We start from the raw sequence: 19053 nt of genomic DNA, 5'->3' as shown, positions 1-19053 counted from the left end.
GCTACCAATAACTGAAATTCATCGATTTTTCAGCCGGTGTTCCAATGAAGTCATAGATGCTGACACCAGCTCATAATTTTAAATATAAATAAATACATTTTCAATCTACATACACACCAAGCTAAATAGTCAAGCAAAGCGGAACATCCTGAGGTAAATCAATACCGCAGGAATGCGAGGTAAATTACACATACACAGGAAAAATGGCAGGGGAAAAAAAATATACTTCCCCCTTTACACTCTGGTACCAACGAACCACAACTGTGTGTTCTGGATCACCGTACAATCTCGCTGCTCCAGCTATTAAATTTAAAAACTGTAACGGAAATGATAACCGAGTGTTTTCCTGACCTCATCTCAACCTTATTTGGAGTTTGACCTCTTTAAGTCGCATTCCTGCATCGAATGTGTATCGGGACAGTTGCTTAAGTACCGAAGCAATAAAAGTGCCTTGACCCAGCCCTATGGGGGTTGTAGTTCCAGGTTGGAGAAGACTTGGAGCAGCAGGAGCCATTGGGAGGGAGGGTGACAAGTCATCTTCTCGTTGCTTTGATCTGAAGCCTTTTGTCGTTGTTGTCATCCTCTCCAGATTGTGCCATGATCTGTCACAAACACTGCAAGAACCACGTGGAGGTGGAGTGTCACACTCACCGCTTCCCTTCTTCCTCCTCCTCCTCCTCAGACAGCACGTCGCGCACCTCCACAGCCACGCTAGCTATGAGTCACCATCCCAGCTCTGGTACGTGGCCATTGGCGGTTAAAAAAAAGTAAATAAAACAAAACGAACACGCATGGCTTGCTTAACCACCACCTCGTTTAGTGATGGAGATTCTGGTGCCAATTTGTGATCGTAAGCCAGGTGTGTCAAACACAAGCCCTCCCCCCCCACACCCCCGCAGGCTGGATCCAGCCCGTGGGGCCATCCTGGCAAATGTAAGGGGCCGGTCCGTGTTGCTTCGGTCCGGTTACCCAATGCGAAAAGGAAACATGCCAGCAGTTTGGGGAGTGACGTCAAGGTGGCCACGCCCACCCAGTTGGGCACACCCATCCAGTCACCTCCCCACCACCAACCAACCAAAGCCCTGATGTGGCCCTCAATGAAATTGAGTTTGACACCCGTCGTAAGCAAAGACCTGTATGGGTAATTCCGTTTAGCATATGTTTGAGGTTACAATGGCGCTGAAAAAAGTGACTTACAACTGGTTCTCACACTTACAACCATTGCAGCATCTCTGTGGTCACATGATCAAAATTCGCCCGCTTAGCAACCGGCATGTATTTATCACAGTTGCAGTGCCCTAGGGTGATAAATCTTTTGCGACCTTTAGACAAGCCAAGTCAACTGTGATTCAGTTAACAACTCTGGCAAGAAAGGGTCAAAACTCACTTAACGACTGCCTTGCTTAGCGACAGAAATTTCAGACTCTGTTGTGGTTGTGGAGACAACCTACAGCAGGGGTCTCCAACCTTGGCAACTTTAAGACTTGTGGACTTCTATCACTTTGAGTGATAAAGGGAATATTAATGTATACATTTTTATTGGTTAAAAAGAAAAGTAATCACTTCATTACGTTTTATATTATTTTTAATCGGCCAAATTCCAGTTGTCTCCCCCAAAAAGATTATATCCGGAATTAAAATTTTAACAAATTTGTTCCACATTTTACTTAATCCCTTTAACCAATAACTTCTACTTACACATTTTAAATTTGCTTTATCTAAAAACCACCTTGATCCAAATTTCTCTATATCCCTTAACTCTAAATCTCTCCAATAATTATCTTCACCTTTAAGTATTTTTACCACTATCCGGATACCATACGCACAGTAATAATTAAATAATTTGGGGATTCCTAATCCACCTTCCTTTTGATTTTGATACCACATTTTCTTCACTAATCTAGGTCTTTTGCCACCATTGCAAAATTTATCCAGTTTTTTCTGATATCCTTCAATATCTTTCTCTGTCAAATTTAGTGGTAGCATCTCGAATAAAAAGTTGAACTTGGGCAGCAACATCATCTTACACATTGCAATTCTACCAAACCAAGACAACTTTAAAATTTTATATTTATCTATCTTCTTCTCAATTTCGTTAATCACCACATCATAATTAAGTTTTTTCAATTCTTTAACCTTAAGTGAAAGCACTATACCCAAATATTTCAATGTGTTTTTAATCCTTATCCCAAATTGCTCTTGCATATTCTCAGACTCATTACCATTACTATCCATCAATAATTCTGACTTTGACCAATTTACTTTCAATCCTGTCATTTCTTCAAATTCTATCAAATGCTTATATATCTTTTTCAAATCTTTCTCTACATTTTTCAAAATAATTAAAGTATCATCCGCATACAAATTTATCTTATACCCCTTATATCCTTCTAATTCTTCATCTTTTTCTATCATTTTTGTCAATATTTCCATAGCCAATAAAAATAATGTTGGGGACAGGGGACATCCTTGTCTCGTACCAGCTTCTAATTTTATCTCTTCAGTTAATATTCCATTCACCTTCACTCTTGCACTGCTCTTTTGGTACAATTTTGAAATAACATGTATAAACTTATTACCAAAGCCTAAAGCCTCCACAATTACTTTAATTGTTTCCCATTGTACAGAATCAAAATCAAATCAAAAGCTTTAAAAATATCCAATGATACTATACCAATTTTATCACCATTATATTAGGAAAATATAGAAATTATTAAAGATTGGATAAAAGTTATGGGAAATGAAAGGAGGAATAAAGAAATTATTGAAAAATTAGGGTTAAGTTGGTTTGAAAAAATACAGATAGAAAAATGGACAAAAAAACTAAAGGAAAATTATTCGATAAATAGATGTGAAACTGAATTTGAATATTTAGTATCTCGGATTATGAAAGATGAAATTGGGCTAAAGGGACTCGTTAGTAGGGTTTATAAGATTATAAATTCTGATGAAAAATTACAAAGAGTGATGAGGACAAATTGGGAAAAAGATCTTAATATTGAAATACCAGAATCAGATTGGAATGTGAATTGGAAGAGTAGAATTATGAGAACTTTATCTATAAGGATTAAAGAGCACAATTATAAAGTTGTTTGGAAATGGTATTTGACTCCAGTAAGATTGTCACAAATGGATAAAAAACTAGTAAAAATGTTGGAGATGTGAGATGGAATTGGGGACTTATGAACATATGTGGTATAATTGTGATAAGGTTAAAAGTTTTGGCAACAATTGGAGAAAATGATATTTGAAATGATGGGAAAGTAATAACATTGAGAGTGGAAACTATATTATTGTTGGTAATTAAGGAAATAGAATTAACAAAATATGAAAAGAATTGATTAGAATTATGATTATAATAGGTAGAATTATAATAGCTAGATATTGGAAACTAGATGTGATTTTTAGAATAGAAGAGTGGAATTCTGAAATGTGGAAATTAGCTTTAAATGATAAAATGACATGTGATATTAAAATTAGAAGTGGTGTGTATAAAGAAGATATTTTCTGGAAGACTTGGAAACCATTTGTGGACTTTGCGCTTGGAACATTGGACGCTTCAGTACCTGTACCTCGAGAACGTGGATTTTGGCAATCATGAGGATATATCCGAAGACCCAAATCTTCCTTTTATGTATAGCACAAGGGTGTAATAATGTATTTTCCTTTTGTTTGTTTGTTGCAAAAAAAATAATAAAAAAATTAAAAAAAAAAAAAAAAAAGAAAAGTAATAACAAAAATAGGTGGAATATTTGAATAATGATAGGATTGTAACCTAATATAAATGTGTATTGTTATTAGAAATATGTAAATTGATTGAATGTAATAATGTTTAATTTGATCAGTTTTATTTGCATTGGAATGTATGGTGCCCAGGTGCTACACCGCTCGTGCATTGATTTGACATTTTTATAAAAATAAAAAAATGAAAAACTTGGGAAAAAAAAAAGACTTGTGGACTTCAATTCCCAGAGTTCCTCAGCCAGCTTTGCTTTCTGGGAGTTGAAGTCCACAAGTCTTCAAGTTGCCACAGTTGGAGACCCCTGATCTATAGTATCCCCATGCCGGGTTCTGTGTCACAACCCGAAGATGAGCCAGTTCAGAGACCGCCAGGCCAAAGAGGCGATGGTTACTCCAAGAACATCTCTCGCGTCCAAAATCTGGATTGATCGTACAACGATTCTCTGGCTAAGCTAGTGTTTTTTTTCATCTTGCAGGCTCAGAGGAAGACATGTTTCTCTTCCCACCAGGATGGGAACAGGGCAAGAGTCCTGTGGTCTCATTGTCCAGCAGTCCGGGCAGCCGGATGGTCAAACATGCCAGCACCCAGACTGAGCAGGCTAGCTCGGCAGCTGAGGAGCAGGAGGGACAGCCGGCAGATGGTTGCAACAAAACCCAGAAACAGCTCCTGGAACTGGTGAAGGAGCTGGAAAAGGTGAGGATATTGACAAGGGAAGTAATAATAATAATAATTGTTTTTCTCAACCCCAGGAGCTTTAAAATGTGTGGACTTCACCTCCCAGAATTCCCTAGCCCGTTTGCGGCATCTTACAGTACCATGAACACATTTTAGGATAGCATGGTAGAAAATAAGACATTTATTGGCCAAACTGGCCCAGTAGAGAACCACTGGCTTGTTTAACGACTGTGGCATATACTGCATCCAGTTTTGGTCACCAAACTATAATAAAGATGTTGAGACTCTAGAAAGAGGGAAGAGAAGAGCAACCAGGATGATTAGGGGACAGGGGGCTAAAACCTACGATGTTGCAGGAACTGGGCATGGCTAGTCTAGTGAAGAGATGGACTAGGGGAGACATGATAGCATCTTCCAATATTTGAGGGGCTGCCACAGAGAGGAGGGGTCAAACTCTTTTCCAAAGCAGGGATTCCCCAGCCAGCAAAGCTGGCTGGGGAATTCTGGGAGTTGAAGTCCACCAGGCTTAAAGTTGCCAAGGTTGGAGACCCCTGCTCTAAACCATTTGTTATGACCTGCAGGAACGGGACAGGCTGCTGACCGCCAACCGGAGTCTCCAGAGCCGCTATGCGCAGCTGGAAGCCGAGAACAGACGGCTCCTGAAAACAGGCAGTCCGGGATCCCTCTACGAAATCGCGCCTCGGTTTATCTGAGTCAACTTACCTATCTCGGCCACAAACTCTAAGAACGTAGGAGCGAGTTCCTGACGGGCAAGCATCGAGCCTCGACGTGCCAGAGAGCAGGAGAAACGACTGGCGGAGGAAGCCGTCAGCTGAAAAATTAAAACGGCAAAGGAGGAGAGAATTTGGGAGCTGAGAATAGATGCTGTCCTGGGGTTGTTGGGTTTTTTGTTGTTGTTGTTTTTAATTTCCAGCTGAGGATCTCTCTGGTTAACCATCTTGGCAGTCCTAGAAGGAACGGTGTGAATCTGGCCCCTTTAACCACGCAGATTCGGATTTGTAATTTATTTATTATGTTTTCATTTTGTTTTTTAAATGTACGAGCTACCCCGTTTTATGGTTCTGGCAGCTTTGGGGCGGATTTGTAAATAAACAGCACAACTCGGAGAATTCATACCAGCCGCATTAATATTCCTAACCTAAAAGTAACCCGTTTGAATATCCCTGAGAAAAGTCACAAGGCGAAGGGAGGGCCGAGCTTCAAGTCCAATGACCAAGTTGTTCAATCACGCAGGCCGGCTGCAAAATACACAGAAATCTATGGACCTCACCACGAGGAGAGTTCCTCTTGCAGCTTTTTAAGATGGGTGAATTTCAACTCCCAGAATTCCCCAGTCAGTAAGTTTTTAAGATGGACTTCAACTCCCAGAATTCCCTAGTTAGCATGCTTTTAAAACAACCGGATTTCAATTTCCAGAATTCCCCAGTCAGCAAGCTTTTACTATAGATGGACTTCAACTCCCAGAATTCCCCAGTCAGTAAGTTTTTAAGATGGACTTCAACTCCCAGAATTCCCTAGTTAGCATGCTTTTAAAACAACTGGTTTCAATTTCCAGAATTCCCCAGTCAGCAAGCTTTTACGATGGATGGACTTCAACTCCCAAATTCCCCAGTCAGCAAGCTTTTAAGATGGACTTCAACTCCCAGAATTCCCCAGCCCGAAACTCTACACAACCAGCCAGAAGGCAGAAAAAATAAATGTTTTATTTTGAATAGTTATCTTTACACAGCAAGAGTTTGGCTTGAGTGAGAAGAGTATCAGAGATACGAGCTGTCCTAGCGATCCCAGCATGTTAAATTTCAACCATGTCTATTTGTCCCATCACCAAACAACACCCGATGTTTTTTGTTTTTAAATACAAAAGGCCATTTGGTCCATCAAAACATATGATCATCCCAGGCCTCCCAGATATATAAGCCACAATTCCCTTCTTCCCGAGCCAGGGAAGCTAAGCAGAGATGTTGACTGGAGATTAAGAATGTTCTAGTTTTTCCTGGTTCAAATTCTCCCCCCCTCCATCAAGATATCCAACAAGGAGAAAAGAGGCACCTCCCCATCCAATAATATCCCCTCCACCCAAAACAACTTATGCAATTCTGCTTCCAAATTAACAGATCCCTAATTTGGAATCATTCTTTACAGTAAAAATCTAAATCAAAGCCCACTGATCTTATCCCTCTTTCTAGGCACCCCCGTTCCATGACGTTTAGAGCAGGGGTTTCTAACCTTGGTCCCTTTGAGACTTGTGGACTTCAACTCCCAGAGTTCCTCAGCCAGCTTTGCTGGCTGAGGGACTCTGGGAGTTGAAGTCCACAAGTCTCAAAGGGACCAAGGTTGGAGACCCCTGGTTTAGAGTGAAAATAAACCCCCCAATACAAAATACTTATTTTGGATTTCAGGCAGCCAACAAATGTTTAGCGGCTTCCTGGCCTTTAAAGCCAACCCAGCTGCTATGGCACGTCGCCTTCCTTCCCCAAAGCTTAGGAGAGTTATTACGCCTCTCCTAAAGTAAAGCGTAATCTTTGGATGATGGGAGTTTGCCTTAGGGCACATCTGGAGTGCCAAAGGACCACATCCTTATTTAAAGGTGCCTTGCCTCCATCCTGGAGAAAGGAGAGGCCGAGAACTGGACGCTTTTGGGTGGGAATCTGTGGTGCTTCCTTCATTTCACACTTTCTGGCCACGACAAACCCACAGCAGCCGGTTTCATACCCGCTTCCCTTATTTCTTCTTCTTCTTGCCCTGTTTAGCCCAGCGCTGGCGGCCTCCTCCACCACCTCCTTCTCTCCTCTTTTCCCAGGTGGGCATGGGGGCCTCGATTTCGTTCGGACGTCCTCCCCGGTCTGGGACGCTGCCCGTCATCAAGACCTGTGGCAGGGAAGGAGGAAGGAAACGAAAGGGAAAGGGAGGGGAGGGGAGGGGAGAGGAGAGGGAAAGAGGAAAGGATAAAAAGGGAAGGGCAGGGGAGGGAGGAGAGAGATGGAGAAAAAGGAAGGAAGGAAGGAAGGAAGGAAGGAAGGAAGGAAGGAAGGAAAAAGATAGGGAAGAGGGGGGGGAGAGAGGAAAGAAGGAAGAAGGGAAAAGAAAAGAAAAGAAAAGAAAAGGAAGAGAGGAGAGAGGAAAGGAAGGAAGGAAGGAAAGAAAGAAGGAAGGAAGGAAGGGAAAAGAAAAAAGGGAAGAGAGGAGGAGAGAGAGGAAGGAAGAAAAGAAAGAAGGAAGGAAGGAAAGAAGGAAGGAAGGAGAAGGGAAAAGAAAAGAAAAAGGAAAGAGAGGAGGAGAGAGGAAGGAAGAAAAGGAAGGAAGGGAAAAGAAAAAGGAAGAGAGGAGGAGAGAGGAAGGAAGAAAAGGAAGGAAGGAAGGGAAAAGAAAAAGGAAGAGAGGAGGAGAGAGGAAGGAAGAAAGGAAAGGAAAGAAGGAAGGAAGGGGGAAGGAAAGACAGGAGAGAGGAAGGCAGGAAGGAAGAAGGGAAAGGGAAGGGAAGACAGGAAGAGCTTGAAACCCCCTTGGGGTGCTCCTCCCTCCCCCTCCAGTTGTTGGTGGCCCAGAGGTCCTTTCCAGCTCATACCTTGTTGACAGCACAACTGGTCTTATTCCGCAAGGCCCCGCTGCTGGTCTTCACGATACGAGAGACGTCCTCGCGGGCAGCCAGCAGGTGGGCAAGGCAGAGCTGGGAATCTTCCGGCAAAGACTTCCGTAAAGGTTGGAAGGCTTCGGACATGGCTGTGCTTCGGTTCTGGTGGGGACGAGAGATGAGAAAAACAGGCAAGACCCCTGAGACGGTTGTGTTCTCCCTTCCCCAACTCCTGTGTGGTCTAATGGTTAAGGCACTAGACTAGAAAGAGGGAGACTGTGAGTTCCAGTCCTGCCTTAGGCACGAAAGCCGACTAGGTGACTTTGGGCCAATCACCAGGAGATGGTGAGTTCTAGTTCCACCTTAAGCATGAAAGCTGGCTGGGTGACTTGGGCCAATCACCAGGAGACTGGGAGTTCTAGTCCTCCTTAGGCACAAAAGTGACTGTGTGACTTTAGGCCATTCACCAGGAGATGGTGAGTTCTAGTTCCAGCTTAAGCATGAAAGCCGATTGGGTAACTTTGGGCCAATCACCAAGAAACAGTGAGCTCTAGTCCCACCTTAGGCATGAAAGCTGACTGGGTAACTTTGAGCCAATCACCAGGAGATGGTGAATTCTAGTTCCATCTTAAGCATGAAAGCTGGCTGAGCGACTTTGAGCCAATCACCAAGAAACAGTGAGCTCTATTCCCACCTTAGGCATGAAAGCTGACTGGGTAACTTTGAGCCAATCACCAGGAGATGGTGAGTTCTAGTTCCAGCTTAAGCATGAAAGCCGATTGGGTAACTTTGGGCCAATCACCAAGAAACAGTGAGCTCTAGTCCCACCTTAGGCATGAAAGCTGACTGGGTAACTTTGAGCCAATTACCAGGAGATGGTGAATTCTAGTTCCACCTTAAGCATGAAAGCTGGCTGGGTGACTCTGGGCCAATTACCAGGAGATGGTGAGTTCTAATCCTCCTTAGGCACAAAGCTGACTGGGTGACTCTAGGCCATTCACCAGGAGATGGTAAGTTCTAGTTCCACCTTATAGCCAAGTGGAGAGTCTTTAAAAAAGCATGAAAGCTGGCTGGGTGACTTTGGGTCATTCACCAGGAAATGTTGAGTTCTAGTTCTGCCTTGGACATGAAAGCCGGCTGGGTGACTCCAATGGGCCAATCACCAGGAGATGGTGAGTTCTAGTTCTGCTTTAGGCATGAAAACCAGGTGGGCGACTTTGGCCCAAACACCAGGAGTCAGTGAGTTCCAGTCCCGCCTTAAGTATGCAAGCCACTTGGGTGACCTTGGGCCTATCACTCGCAGCCCAACCCCACTTCACAGGGTGGTTGCTGTGGGAAAAATAGGAGGAGGAAGGTTTGTTGAATACATTCGCTGCCTAGAGTTATTAAAAAATAATAAACGTGGGGTATGTATGTATGTATGTATGTATGTATGAATGAATGAAGTTAGTCAGTCAGAAAGTTAGTTCAGGGGTCTCCAACCTTGGCAACTTTAAGACTTGTGGACTTCAACTCCCAGAATCCCTCAGCCAGCAAAGCTGGCTGAGGAATTCTGGGAGTTGAAGTCCACAAGTCTTAAAGTTGCTAAGGTTGGAGACCACTGAGTTAGTTTCAGAATGAAATCAATGCTGCTAATACAAGAGCTCCTGGACTCTACCTTGGCCCTCTCAGACCAATGGAAGGATGCAACGGTGACGTCGAAACGGGTCAGCATCATGTGTCTACGGCACTGGTATTCGGCGCCCAGCACTTGGTTGATCTCGTCCAGCGCTTTCTGGTATTTTAAGGAGAGCGAAAGGAGAAGCAGAGATGTTTTAAGACCCATCAGCACCAAACCAGAAAGCCCACCCACCTTCTCCTCTACTGCCAACACTAGTCGCCTCCTACCCATTGCTCAGAGGTCAACGGGGCCTTCAGGAGCGGTGCCATCCAGTGGGGCTCAGGCCCCTGTGCGGCGAGCGCCTCTGAAACCTGAAGGAAGCATGGCGTTAGCTTTCGTAGATTGGCGAAGAGAAAGAAGCAGATAGTACCACAATTATTAACACATTAAAGTGTTAATCAAGGTAAAGGTTCCCCTCGCACATGTGTGCTAATCGTTCCTGACCCTAGGGGGCGGTGCTCATCTCCGTTTCAAAGCCGAAGAGCCGGCGCTGTCCGAAGATGTCTCCAGGGTCATGTGGCCGGCATGACTCTCAATGCCAAAGGCGCACGGAACGCTGTTCCCTTCCCACCAAAGGTGGTCCCTATTTTTTCTACTTGCATTCAGCTGAAGAGGTTGTAGAAAAAATGCTTTTAAAAGGCTCCTCTGACAATCCCAGCTGAGCCATGCGATCATCAGAGCCTTTTTTTTTTTACTTTTAAAAGTATTTTTTTCAGCCAAAGAAAAAATGCTTTTAAAAGTTAAAAAAAAAAACCTCTTATGATTGTGTGGCTCAGCTGGGCATGGGGGGGTGGGGCAGGGATTTTTGCTAGATTCTCCGAACCACCCGCCGCCATCACTACCAGATCGGGCAATCCTGTCTGAACTAGGAGCATTTCACCCTTGGTATGTCCCCTCCCTCCCTCCCTCATCTTGGCAAGCAGCTGAGACTCTTTAAGCCTTTCGACCAGTGGTGAAATCTTCCTCAAATTGCCACCGGTTCGCTGCCCGCGCATGTTTTTTTTAACTACCGGTTCGCTCGAACCGGTAGTTTTTATCACTATCAATTCGCCCAAACCGGTAGCATTTCACCCCTGCTTTTGCCATTGAAAAGGACATAGGGCCTTCCCAGTACCTTACCTGTCCAGCCCAGGTTTGCCTGAGCCTCCAGTCTCACCTGGGATCCAATGTCTTCCATAACCTGAGCCACAGAGGAAGCCGGGTCTGGCTCAGGCATCCCCAGGGCTTGGCAGATTTGATGGAGTTCTCGCACAGCTTCGTTATTTTTGTCGCCTTGCTTTGCTGACTGGAGCGTTTTCCTGGCCTGGAGCCGGGCAGCTAGCAGCTCCGAGCTCAAGAAATCTGGGATGAAGGGAAGGAAGGAAGGGAGTCAGAGGGAAAAAAAGAGGAAAATTTGGTGCATCTTAGTATGTTCTCCAAACCCCCACTGCACATGTGGCCTCTAAGGGACCAGCCTGTTGTCACCCAGGCCCAAGTAGGTAGTAAGAAACTCAGTCCGTGAAAAAACAAACTTTATTCGAACAGCTGAGAATTACTTCATTCCCAGCGTAGTTCAACTCAAATTAAAGCAAATTTCTCCCAACACAAATTCCACAGTTATCTCGCAAATCTTGATCCAATTTGGCAAACTGCCAAAGGCCTTTCTTGGTAAACGTTCAGAAGTCACAAAAATAAAGGCAAGATGTAGACGAAGCAGAAGACAAAGCAGAAGACGAAGTTATCAACGTTGTTTTCCGGCAAAGCCCAAACGCCATTGCTGGTCTTTTAAACCTTATGGGAGGGGCCAATCATCTCTTGGCCCTACTCCCGAGTCATCCTCTTTGCTTGAGCTGCTCTTGCCTTCTGGCAGCTCTTCTCATGCGTGCATTAGGAACAGGCTCCTCCTGTTCCTCTGCCTCACTACTATCAGTCTCTGGAGGCTCTGGAGTCCGCAGCTCACTCCCCGATGGCCCTGGCCTCACCTCTGCCTCATCGCTGTCCGACTCTGTTGCCAGCTCTATAGGCTGCTGACGGACCACAACACAGCCCTGCCTGGAGTAGATCCATTTTAAAATATCCCTAACGCAAAAGAAATGAAGACACGTTGCTCCCCAAAGGCAGAAGAGCAGGGCCGTGTTGTGAGACCCCCAGCTGATGGGACATCAGGACGAGCACAGGCCAGCCAGGCGCTCTATTCTCAACCAACAAATGCTCTGTCTTGCACAATCAAAATATAAAATACAAATTAGATGGATATGACCTTGTAGATGACCCTCACTCTGTCAAGGACCTTGGAGTACTCATTTCTAAAGATCTAAGTGCCAGAGCCCACTGTAACAACATTGCCAAAAAGGCACGAAGACTTGTTAACCTAATTTTGCGTAGCTTCTTCTCTGGTAATATTGTACTACTAACTAGAGCATACAAAACATTTGCTAGATCGATTCTTGAATTACAGCTCATCCGTCTGGAACCCGCACTGCATATCGGACATAAATACAATCGAAAGAGTCCAGAGATATTTTACGAGAAGAGTCCTCCATTCCTCTACCCGCGATAAAATACCTTATGCCACCAGACTCCAAATTTTGGGCTTAAACAACTTAGAACTACACCAACTTTGGTCTGACCTAAGCATAGCACATAAAATTATCAACCACAATGTCCTACCTGTCAATGACTACTTCAGCTTCAACCACAACGATACACGAGCAAATAATAGATACAAACTCAAGGTAAACCGCTCCAAACTCGATTGCAGAAAATATGACTTCAGTAACAGAATGGTCAGTGCCTGGAATGCACTACTTGACTCTGTAGTTTCTTCCCCAAACCCCCAAAACTTTAACCTTAGACTGTCTACTGTTGACCTCATCCCATTCCTAAGAGGTCTGTAAGGGGCGTGCGTAAGAGCACCAGCATGCCGACCGTCCCTGTGCTAATATTCCTTTTTACTTACTCTTTTCATGTATCCAAATTATATTTATACTTTTACCTGTTATCTTATATATGATTGACAAAATAAATAAATAAAATAAAATAAAATAAATTCTCGGCACCTAGTATTCAGAGTAGTGGAGTAATGAAATCAGTTCTAGAAGGGTGTGTGTTTGCTCTTATTCAATATTCAGAATAGCACTAAGTCAGGAGCTCTGGCAGCTTTTTTCTTCTTTTTTAATTAAGCAAGAAAAATACAACTAAAAGAAGAGTCTGAACTGAAACCGCCTCCTTCAAAAACCCAAGGCTGTTTTTGCCACCATAGGCAAAGACACCAAATCACAAGAAATTCCTATTTGTTTCCTTGAGATCCCCACCGTAACGCCTCTGGGTTCAAGAAACCTTCAAGAAACTTGGCAATCCCAAACCAGCCATTCCAGGCAGCACCCGCATAGAATAAGGGTAGTTTGTAAGTCGTGGTTGAGGGCCGACTGCCTTGTCTGAACTGAGCCACTTGCGTTTTGAGTTCACAAACCACGATTAAGCCAGCTGTGGCCTAGTGCGATGCACCAGTTCTGTAGTTCCCTCCCTACTTACACAGAAGCTGCAGGCAGTGGTCTCGGGTGCTGAGTCTAGCAATTACGTCCCCTGTGGTCAGTGAAGGATACGGGCAATGCAGCTCACTCAGGAGGCCGCTGATTTCGATCTGAAATGTCTCGGCATCCTCAGGTCCTGATTGGGGGAAATGGCTTAGAGTTTTTTAGGATCAGAATGATTAAAAAAAAAAGATTCCTATCACACACACACATCCTTTGCTGATTCTTAACCTTTCCAAGTTGCTCATTTCTAGCTCCTTGTCTTCCATTCCCTTCCCCTTCCTTCCTCTTCCATTCCTTTCCTTCCTTCACCTTCCATCCCTTTCCTTCATTCTCTTCCCTTCCCCTTCCTTCCCTTCCTCTTTCCTTCCGCTTCCATCCCTTTCCTTCATTCTCTTCCCTTCTCCTTCCTTCCCTTCCTCTTTCCTTCCACTTCCATCCCTTTCCTTCATTCTCTTCCCTTCCCTTCCCTTCCTCTTTCCTTCCGCTTCCATCCCTTTCCTTCATTCTCTTCCCTTCCCTTCCCTTCCTCTTTCCTTCCTCTTCCATTCCTTTCCTTCCTTCACCTTCCATCCCTTTCCTTCATTCTCTTCCCTTCCCCTTCCTTCCCTTCCTCTTTCCTTCCACTTCCATCCCTTTCCTTCATTCTCTTCCCTTCTCCTTCCTTCCCTTCCTCTTTCCTTCCACTTCCATCCCTTTCCTTCATTCTCTTCCCTTCCTTCCTCTTTCCTTCCTTCCATCCCTTTCCTTCATTCTCTTCCCTTCCCTTCCCTTCCTCTTTCCTTCCGCTTCCATCCCTTTCCTTCATTCTCCTTCCCTTCCCTTTCTTTTCCTCTCCTTTCTTTCTTTCCTTCCCGCCATCCGTTCTCCTTCCTCCCTCCCTCCCTCCTTCTTCTTCCCTTCGTTTCTTTTAACGCCAGCTCAGCATCAAAGACTGCATAGACATTCTTGCTTTTTTCTTCCCTCCCTCCCTCCCTCTTTCCTTCCTTCCTTCCTCTTTCCTTCCCCTTCCTTTCTTTCCCTTTTTCCTTTCTCTTCCCTTCCCCTTCCATCCTTCCTCCTCCCTTCCCCTTCCTTTCCTTTCCTTCCTTCCTTCCTCTTTCCTTCCCTTCCTTTTTCCCTTTTCTCTTCCTTCCCCTTCCATCCTTCCTCCTCCCCTTCCCCTTCCTTTCCTTCCACTTTTTCCTTTCCTTCCTTCCTCTTCCTTCCTTCCCCTTCCTTCTTTCCCTTTTTCCTTTCTCTTCCCTTCCCCTTCCATCCTTCCTCCTCCCCTTCCCCTTCCCCTTTTTCCTTTCCTTCCTTCCTTCCTCTTCCTTCCTGCTTGACTTTTCTCTTCTCTTCCCCCCTCCTCCCTCCCCCTTTCCTTCCCCTTCTTCCCTTCCCACATTCTTTGTATTCTCCGTTCTTTCACGTGACCGAGGACAGTTAACGTTTCTTTTGTGCTCCGTAGCCTCGATACGCAGTCCAAAGTCCCATCTCTGCAAAGTCACATACCTGGACTCCTAAAACTGCCTTTCCCCTCTGCAAAGCCGGAAGAGCCTACTTACCATGCACGGGGCTAACGTCCTCCTCCAGCCGGCAAAGGGTTCGGAGCTCTGAAACCAGCCACGAGCACAGCGTCATGAAACGAAGGCTGGAGACCCCAGCTTCGGCCACCTCAGTGAAGGTTTTTATTGACGGAAATCTACAAATAACGATCACAATAAAGCCAAGATAGTATCAACAGGGGGAGAGCCTTCTCTGTGGCGGCTCCGGCCCTTTGGAATGAGCTGCCTCTGGGGTTACGCCAACTACCCGACCTCCGGACCTTCAAACGGGAACTTAAGACTTCATTATTTCATCGTGCGGGACTAGCCTAAGTGTAATTTTAATTGGGTTTTATGTCGGTCTTCGACCGTTTTAGTTTGATTCGGCCTTTTAAATATTTGTTTTTAAATTCTGTTTTAAACTTGTTGGGGATATTGCGTGTTTTAAATATGGCTGTAAACCGCCCTGAGTCCTTCGGGAGAAGGGCGGTATAGAAATTAAATTATAAATAAATAAATAAATAAATAACAGTCCTAGGCGCCTTTGGGGTGTGATTACCAAAACAACAGGGCCACCCCTTGAACCCTGACGGCATTGACATAATTAGGACCAGGCCATTGCAAAAGGCAGCTTTACTTGGAGTTTACTCTACACTTAGGCTGGAGTTGGCATTTTTATTCCCCTCTATTGAGTCCTTTCCCAAGGACCTGGGATTGGGTCAATCAAGAGGCAGCTGGACTTTCTGGTCTTTCTTCCAAGACGTTTCGCTTCTCATCCCAAGAAGCTTCTTCAGCTCGGATTGGCTCATTTCCCCCCAAACATCCAGTCCGAGCTGAAGAAGCTACTTGGATGAGAAGCGAAACGTCTTCAAAGACAAACCAAGAAAGTCCTGTTGCCATTAACCTAGATGACTGAGAATCTGAGAATCTGCGAGACGGGGTATCCTTTCAAATATTGGAAGGCTGCTATCATATCATCCCAGCCTAGTCCTTCTCTTCTGAACTTTTACAGAACACAGAATATAGGTGGAAGGGACCTCGGATGTCATCTAGTCCAGGGATCTCCAACCTTGGCAACTTTAAAGACTTGTGGACTTCAACTCCCAGAATTCCCCAGCCAGCTTTGCTGGCTGGGGGATTCTGGGAGTTGAAGTGCACAAGTCTTTAAAGTTGCCAAGGTTGGAGATCCCTGATCTAGTCTAACCCCGCCCAAACTGGCCACCTTATACCATTCCAAACAACTGGCTGTCCAGTCTCTTCCGGAAAGCCTCCAGTTTTGGAGCACCCACCACTTCTGGTGGCAGGTCGTTCCCCTGGTTAATTGTTCTGACCATCAGGAAATTGCTCCTTAATTCCAGGTGGCTTCTTTCCTGGATTAGTTTCCATCCCTTGCTTTTCTTGCCCTGCCTTCAGGTGCTTTGGAGCAGGGGTCTCCAACCTTGGCAACTTTAAGCTGGTAGACTTCAATTCCCAGAATTCATTACCCTCCACTTAAGGAGAAACAGTCTACCCTCTAAACCATGGCTAACAACCTGCCTTCCATTGAGGACCTGTATGGTGCACAAATCAAAAAGAGGGCTGTGAATGTATTTACAGGCTCCTCACATCCTGGACATAAATTGTTTCAACTCCTACCCTCAAAACGACACTATAAACGGCACACCAGAACAACTAGACACATGAACAGTTTTTTCCTGAATTCCATCACTCTGCTAAACAAATAATTCCCTCAACACTGTCAAACTATTTACTAAGTCTGCACTACTATTAATCTTCTCATCCTTCCCATCACCCATCTCGGTCCACTTATGACTGTAACTTTGTGGCTTGTATCCTTACGATTTATACTGTAATTGTTTCCTGATTGCTTAATTGTAGCCTATGACTATCATTAAGTGTTGTATCATTAAGTGTTAAATTTGTACCCTGTGACTATCACTAAGTGTTGTAAGTATTGTACCTTGATGAAGGCATCTTTTCTTTTATGTACACTGAGGGCTTATGCACCAGGACAAATTCCTTGTGTGTCCAATAACACTTGGCCAATAAAAAAAAATTCTAACAAACAATTTGGTCTCAGACAAAAAAGGTGTCCTGTAATCTGCAACTCCTACACTGCAAAAACATATGGGCTACCCAACTAGACCAGGGTAAAGCAACAGACACAATTTACACAGACTTCTGTAAAGCCTTTGATTCAGTGGTACCAGAGGTCGGTTTCAGCAGGTTCTGACCAGTTCTGGAGAACCCATAACGGAAATTTTGAGTAGTTTGGAGAACCCTAGTAAAAATTCTGCCTGGCTCCTCCTCCATCTATTCTCTGCCTCCCGAGTCCCAGCTGATCGGGAGGAAATGGAGATTTTGCAGTATCCTTCCCCTGCCACACCCACCAGGCCATGCCACGCCCACCAGGTCATGCCACGCCCACCAAGCCACACCCACAAAACCGCTAGTAAAGACTTTTGAACCCCACCACTGAGTGGTATCCCTTGGGGGAGTGGGCAACCTGTCCAGAGTCTTCTGTAGCCTGCAGGGGAGAAGAGTCCAAGAGCTCCACCGCTCCCTCCTGCCCCTGTAGGGCTCCTTCTTGCAAAACTCCCTCTACAACAACCCTGCGAGGTAGGACAGGCTGAGAAAGGGGGGGCAGCGCAGGGTCCCCTGAAATCCTTCACCAGCAGTTTCCCCCCCCCCAGCCCCCTTGGCTGACCCTCGGCTCCGCCCCCGCTCCTAGGCTCCGCCCCCGCTCACCCCTGGACGTCTTCCGCCTCCATGTCTCCCCGCAACCCTCGAACCGAGCACCGCTCGCGCAAGAAGCCCTGCAATCCCGCCCTCCAAGCAGAGACGGCTTTCCCCATTGGCTCTTCGTCATAGACGTCAATCTCCGCCCACCAGGCTCGCCAATGACAGCTCGGGCTTGACCCTCGAGTCGCCAATCCGAAGGCGCCCTTAGCCCGGGCGCGGCGCCTGCGATTGGCCGGCGCGCTATCATAGCAACCGAGGAGAGGGCGGCTCCTCCCACTGTCGCTTGGCTTTCTCTCTTTTTCCGGCCAATCGAGAGTTTCTTCTCGCGCTGCGGGATTAAAAAAAAAAGAAAAAAAAAGAATCGCATCTCAGAACGCCCGCGACACTCTTCAGCCAATGGGAACGCGCCCTCGCTGACGCCCCCCTCTTCACTATGGCAACGTGCCAGACACAGGAGAGTATGGGGGGAAAAAAGTATCAATCGTCGACCAATCAGAGCGCGCGGACGGCTGCGGGGGCGGCCTTTGGAGGAACAGCTGGCCGCCGGGTTCTTTTAGGAGCTTCCAAGGAAGAGACGCTTTCTAACGCTCTGTAGACTAGGGGGCCGCGTGTTTCTGAGCGCGTGCAGAGTTCTTCCTTTGACGCCGGGCTTTCTTCTCAGGGGAGGCATAGGTTTATTTATTTATTTATTATTTACATTTCTATACCGGAGTCTTCTCCTAAGACTCAGGGCGGTTTAGAGCCAAGTTAAAAAGACATACAAAAATTAAAACACAATATTTGAAATTTAAAAATCTGAAACCATAAGGTCCGAATATTAAAATAACAAGTAATAAAACCACTCAATTAAAAATTACTCTTAGGCCAACCCTGCTCGTTGAAACAAAAAAGTCTTGAGCTCGCGCTTAAAGGCCCGGAGGTCGGGAAGAAGGCGTAGCCCCAGAGGCAGGTCGTTCCATAGGGTAGGTGCCCCCACAGAGAAGGCTCTTCCCCTGGGGGCCGCCAGCCGGCATTGTTTAGCTGACGGCACCCCGAGGAGACCCTCCCTGTGGGAGCGCACAGGTCGATGGGAGGCTATTGGCGGCAGTAGGCGGTCCCGTTAAGTAACCTGGTCCTATGCCATGGAGCGCTTTAAAGGTGATCACCAACACCTTGAATTGCACGCGGAAGACCACCGGCAACCAGTGCAGCTTGCGTAGGAGAGGTGTTATATGGAAGCTCCGAGACGCTGCCTCTATCCCCCGCGCAACCGCATTCTGTACCAGTTGAAGTCTCCCGGTGTTCTTCAAGGGGAGCCCTATGTAGAGAGCATTGCAGTAATCCAGGCGAGAGGTAACGAGGGCATGAGTGACCGTGCATAACGAAGGTTGTAGTTGTGTATGCACAAACATGCGTGTAGAGGGTGTTGCCTAAGTGGCAACTGATCCGAGTGTATTAAGAGGCTAAAGAACTCCCTAAATATTTTTTTCTCCTATTTAATTGTTGCCAATCTTAATTTTAATGCTTTGAATGCTTTTATGTTTTTTTTTTTTTTTTTTTTTTATTGAAAGAGTTTTAAAAAAAACAAAAACATTTTCCCCCTTTTTTCCCCCTCCCTCCCAAAA

The 19053-nt window shown here is 45.5% G+C and overlaps 2 protein-coding genes and 1 long non-coding RNA gene across 9 annotated transcripts in view; 2 read left to right on the top strand and 1 right to left on the bottom strand.

The window, feature by feature from the left end:
* Positions 1–5551, top strand: part of RASGRP4 (RAS guanyl releasing protein 4) — a 33325-nt gene extending 27774 nt beyond the window's left edge. For all 7 annotated transcript variants that reach the window (XM_058196226.1, XM_058196227.1, XM_058196232.1 and 4 more), the window contains 3 exons: positions 590–739; positions 4218–4435; positions 4999–5551. In XM_058196226.1, coding sequence (XP_058052209.1) covers positions 590–739; positions 4218–4435; positions 4999–5130 — 500 coding nt within the window. In that variant the 3' untranslated portion in view covers positions 5131–5551. The remainder of the gene's footprint in view (positions 1–589; positions 740–4217; positions 4436–4998) is intronic.
* A 572-nt stretch (positions 5552–6123) lies between these two features.
* Positions 6124–17567, bottom strand: FAM98C (family with sequence similarity 98 member C). Its single transcript, XM_058196235.1, has 8 exons — positions 17456–17567; positions 14729–14865; positions 13183–13317; positions 10826–11010; positions 9897–9980; positions 9667–9783; positions 8004–8171; positions 6124–7306 (listed from the first exon to the last, which is right to left on the bottom strand). The coding sequence occupies exons 1-8, from the start codon at positions 17560–17562 to the stop codon at positions 7160–7162; spliced, it is 1080 nt and encodes a 359-aa protein (XP_058052218.1). The 5' UTR covers positions 17563–17567; the 3' UTR covers positions 6124–7159.
* The window catches only part of LOC131204716 (uncharacterized), a 46763-nt gene continuing 44872 nt past the window's right edge, over positions 17163–19053 (top strand). Inside the window, exon 1 of the long non-coding RNA XR_009156625.1 lies at positions 17163–17326. This is a non-coding gene — a long non-coding RNA (uncharacterized LOC131204716). The remainder of the gene's footprint in view (positions 17327–19053) is intronic.

This window comes from Ahaetulla prasina, chromosome 10, assembly GCF_028640845.1.
Source record: "Ahaetulla prasina isolate Xishuangbanna chromosome 10, ASM2864084v1, whole genome shotgun sequence".
NCBI lineage: Eukaryota > Metazoa > Chordata > Lepidosauria > Squamata > Colubridae > Ahaetulla > Ahaetulla prasina.
Note: the sequence above shows the minus strand (reverse complement) of the source record. Positions and strands in the feature narration are given on the sequence as shown.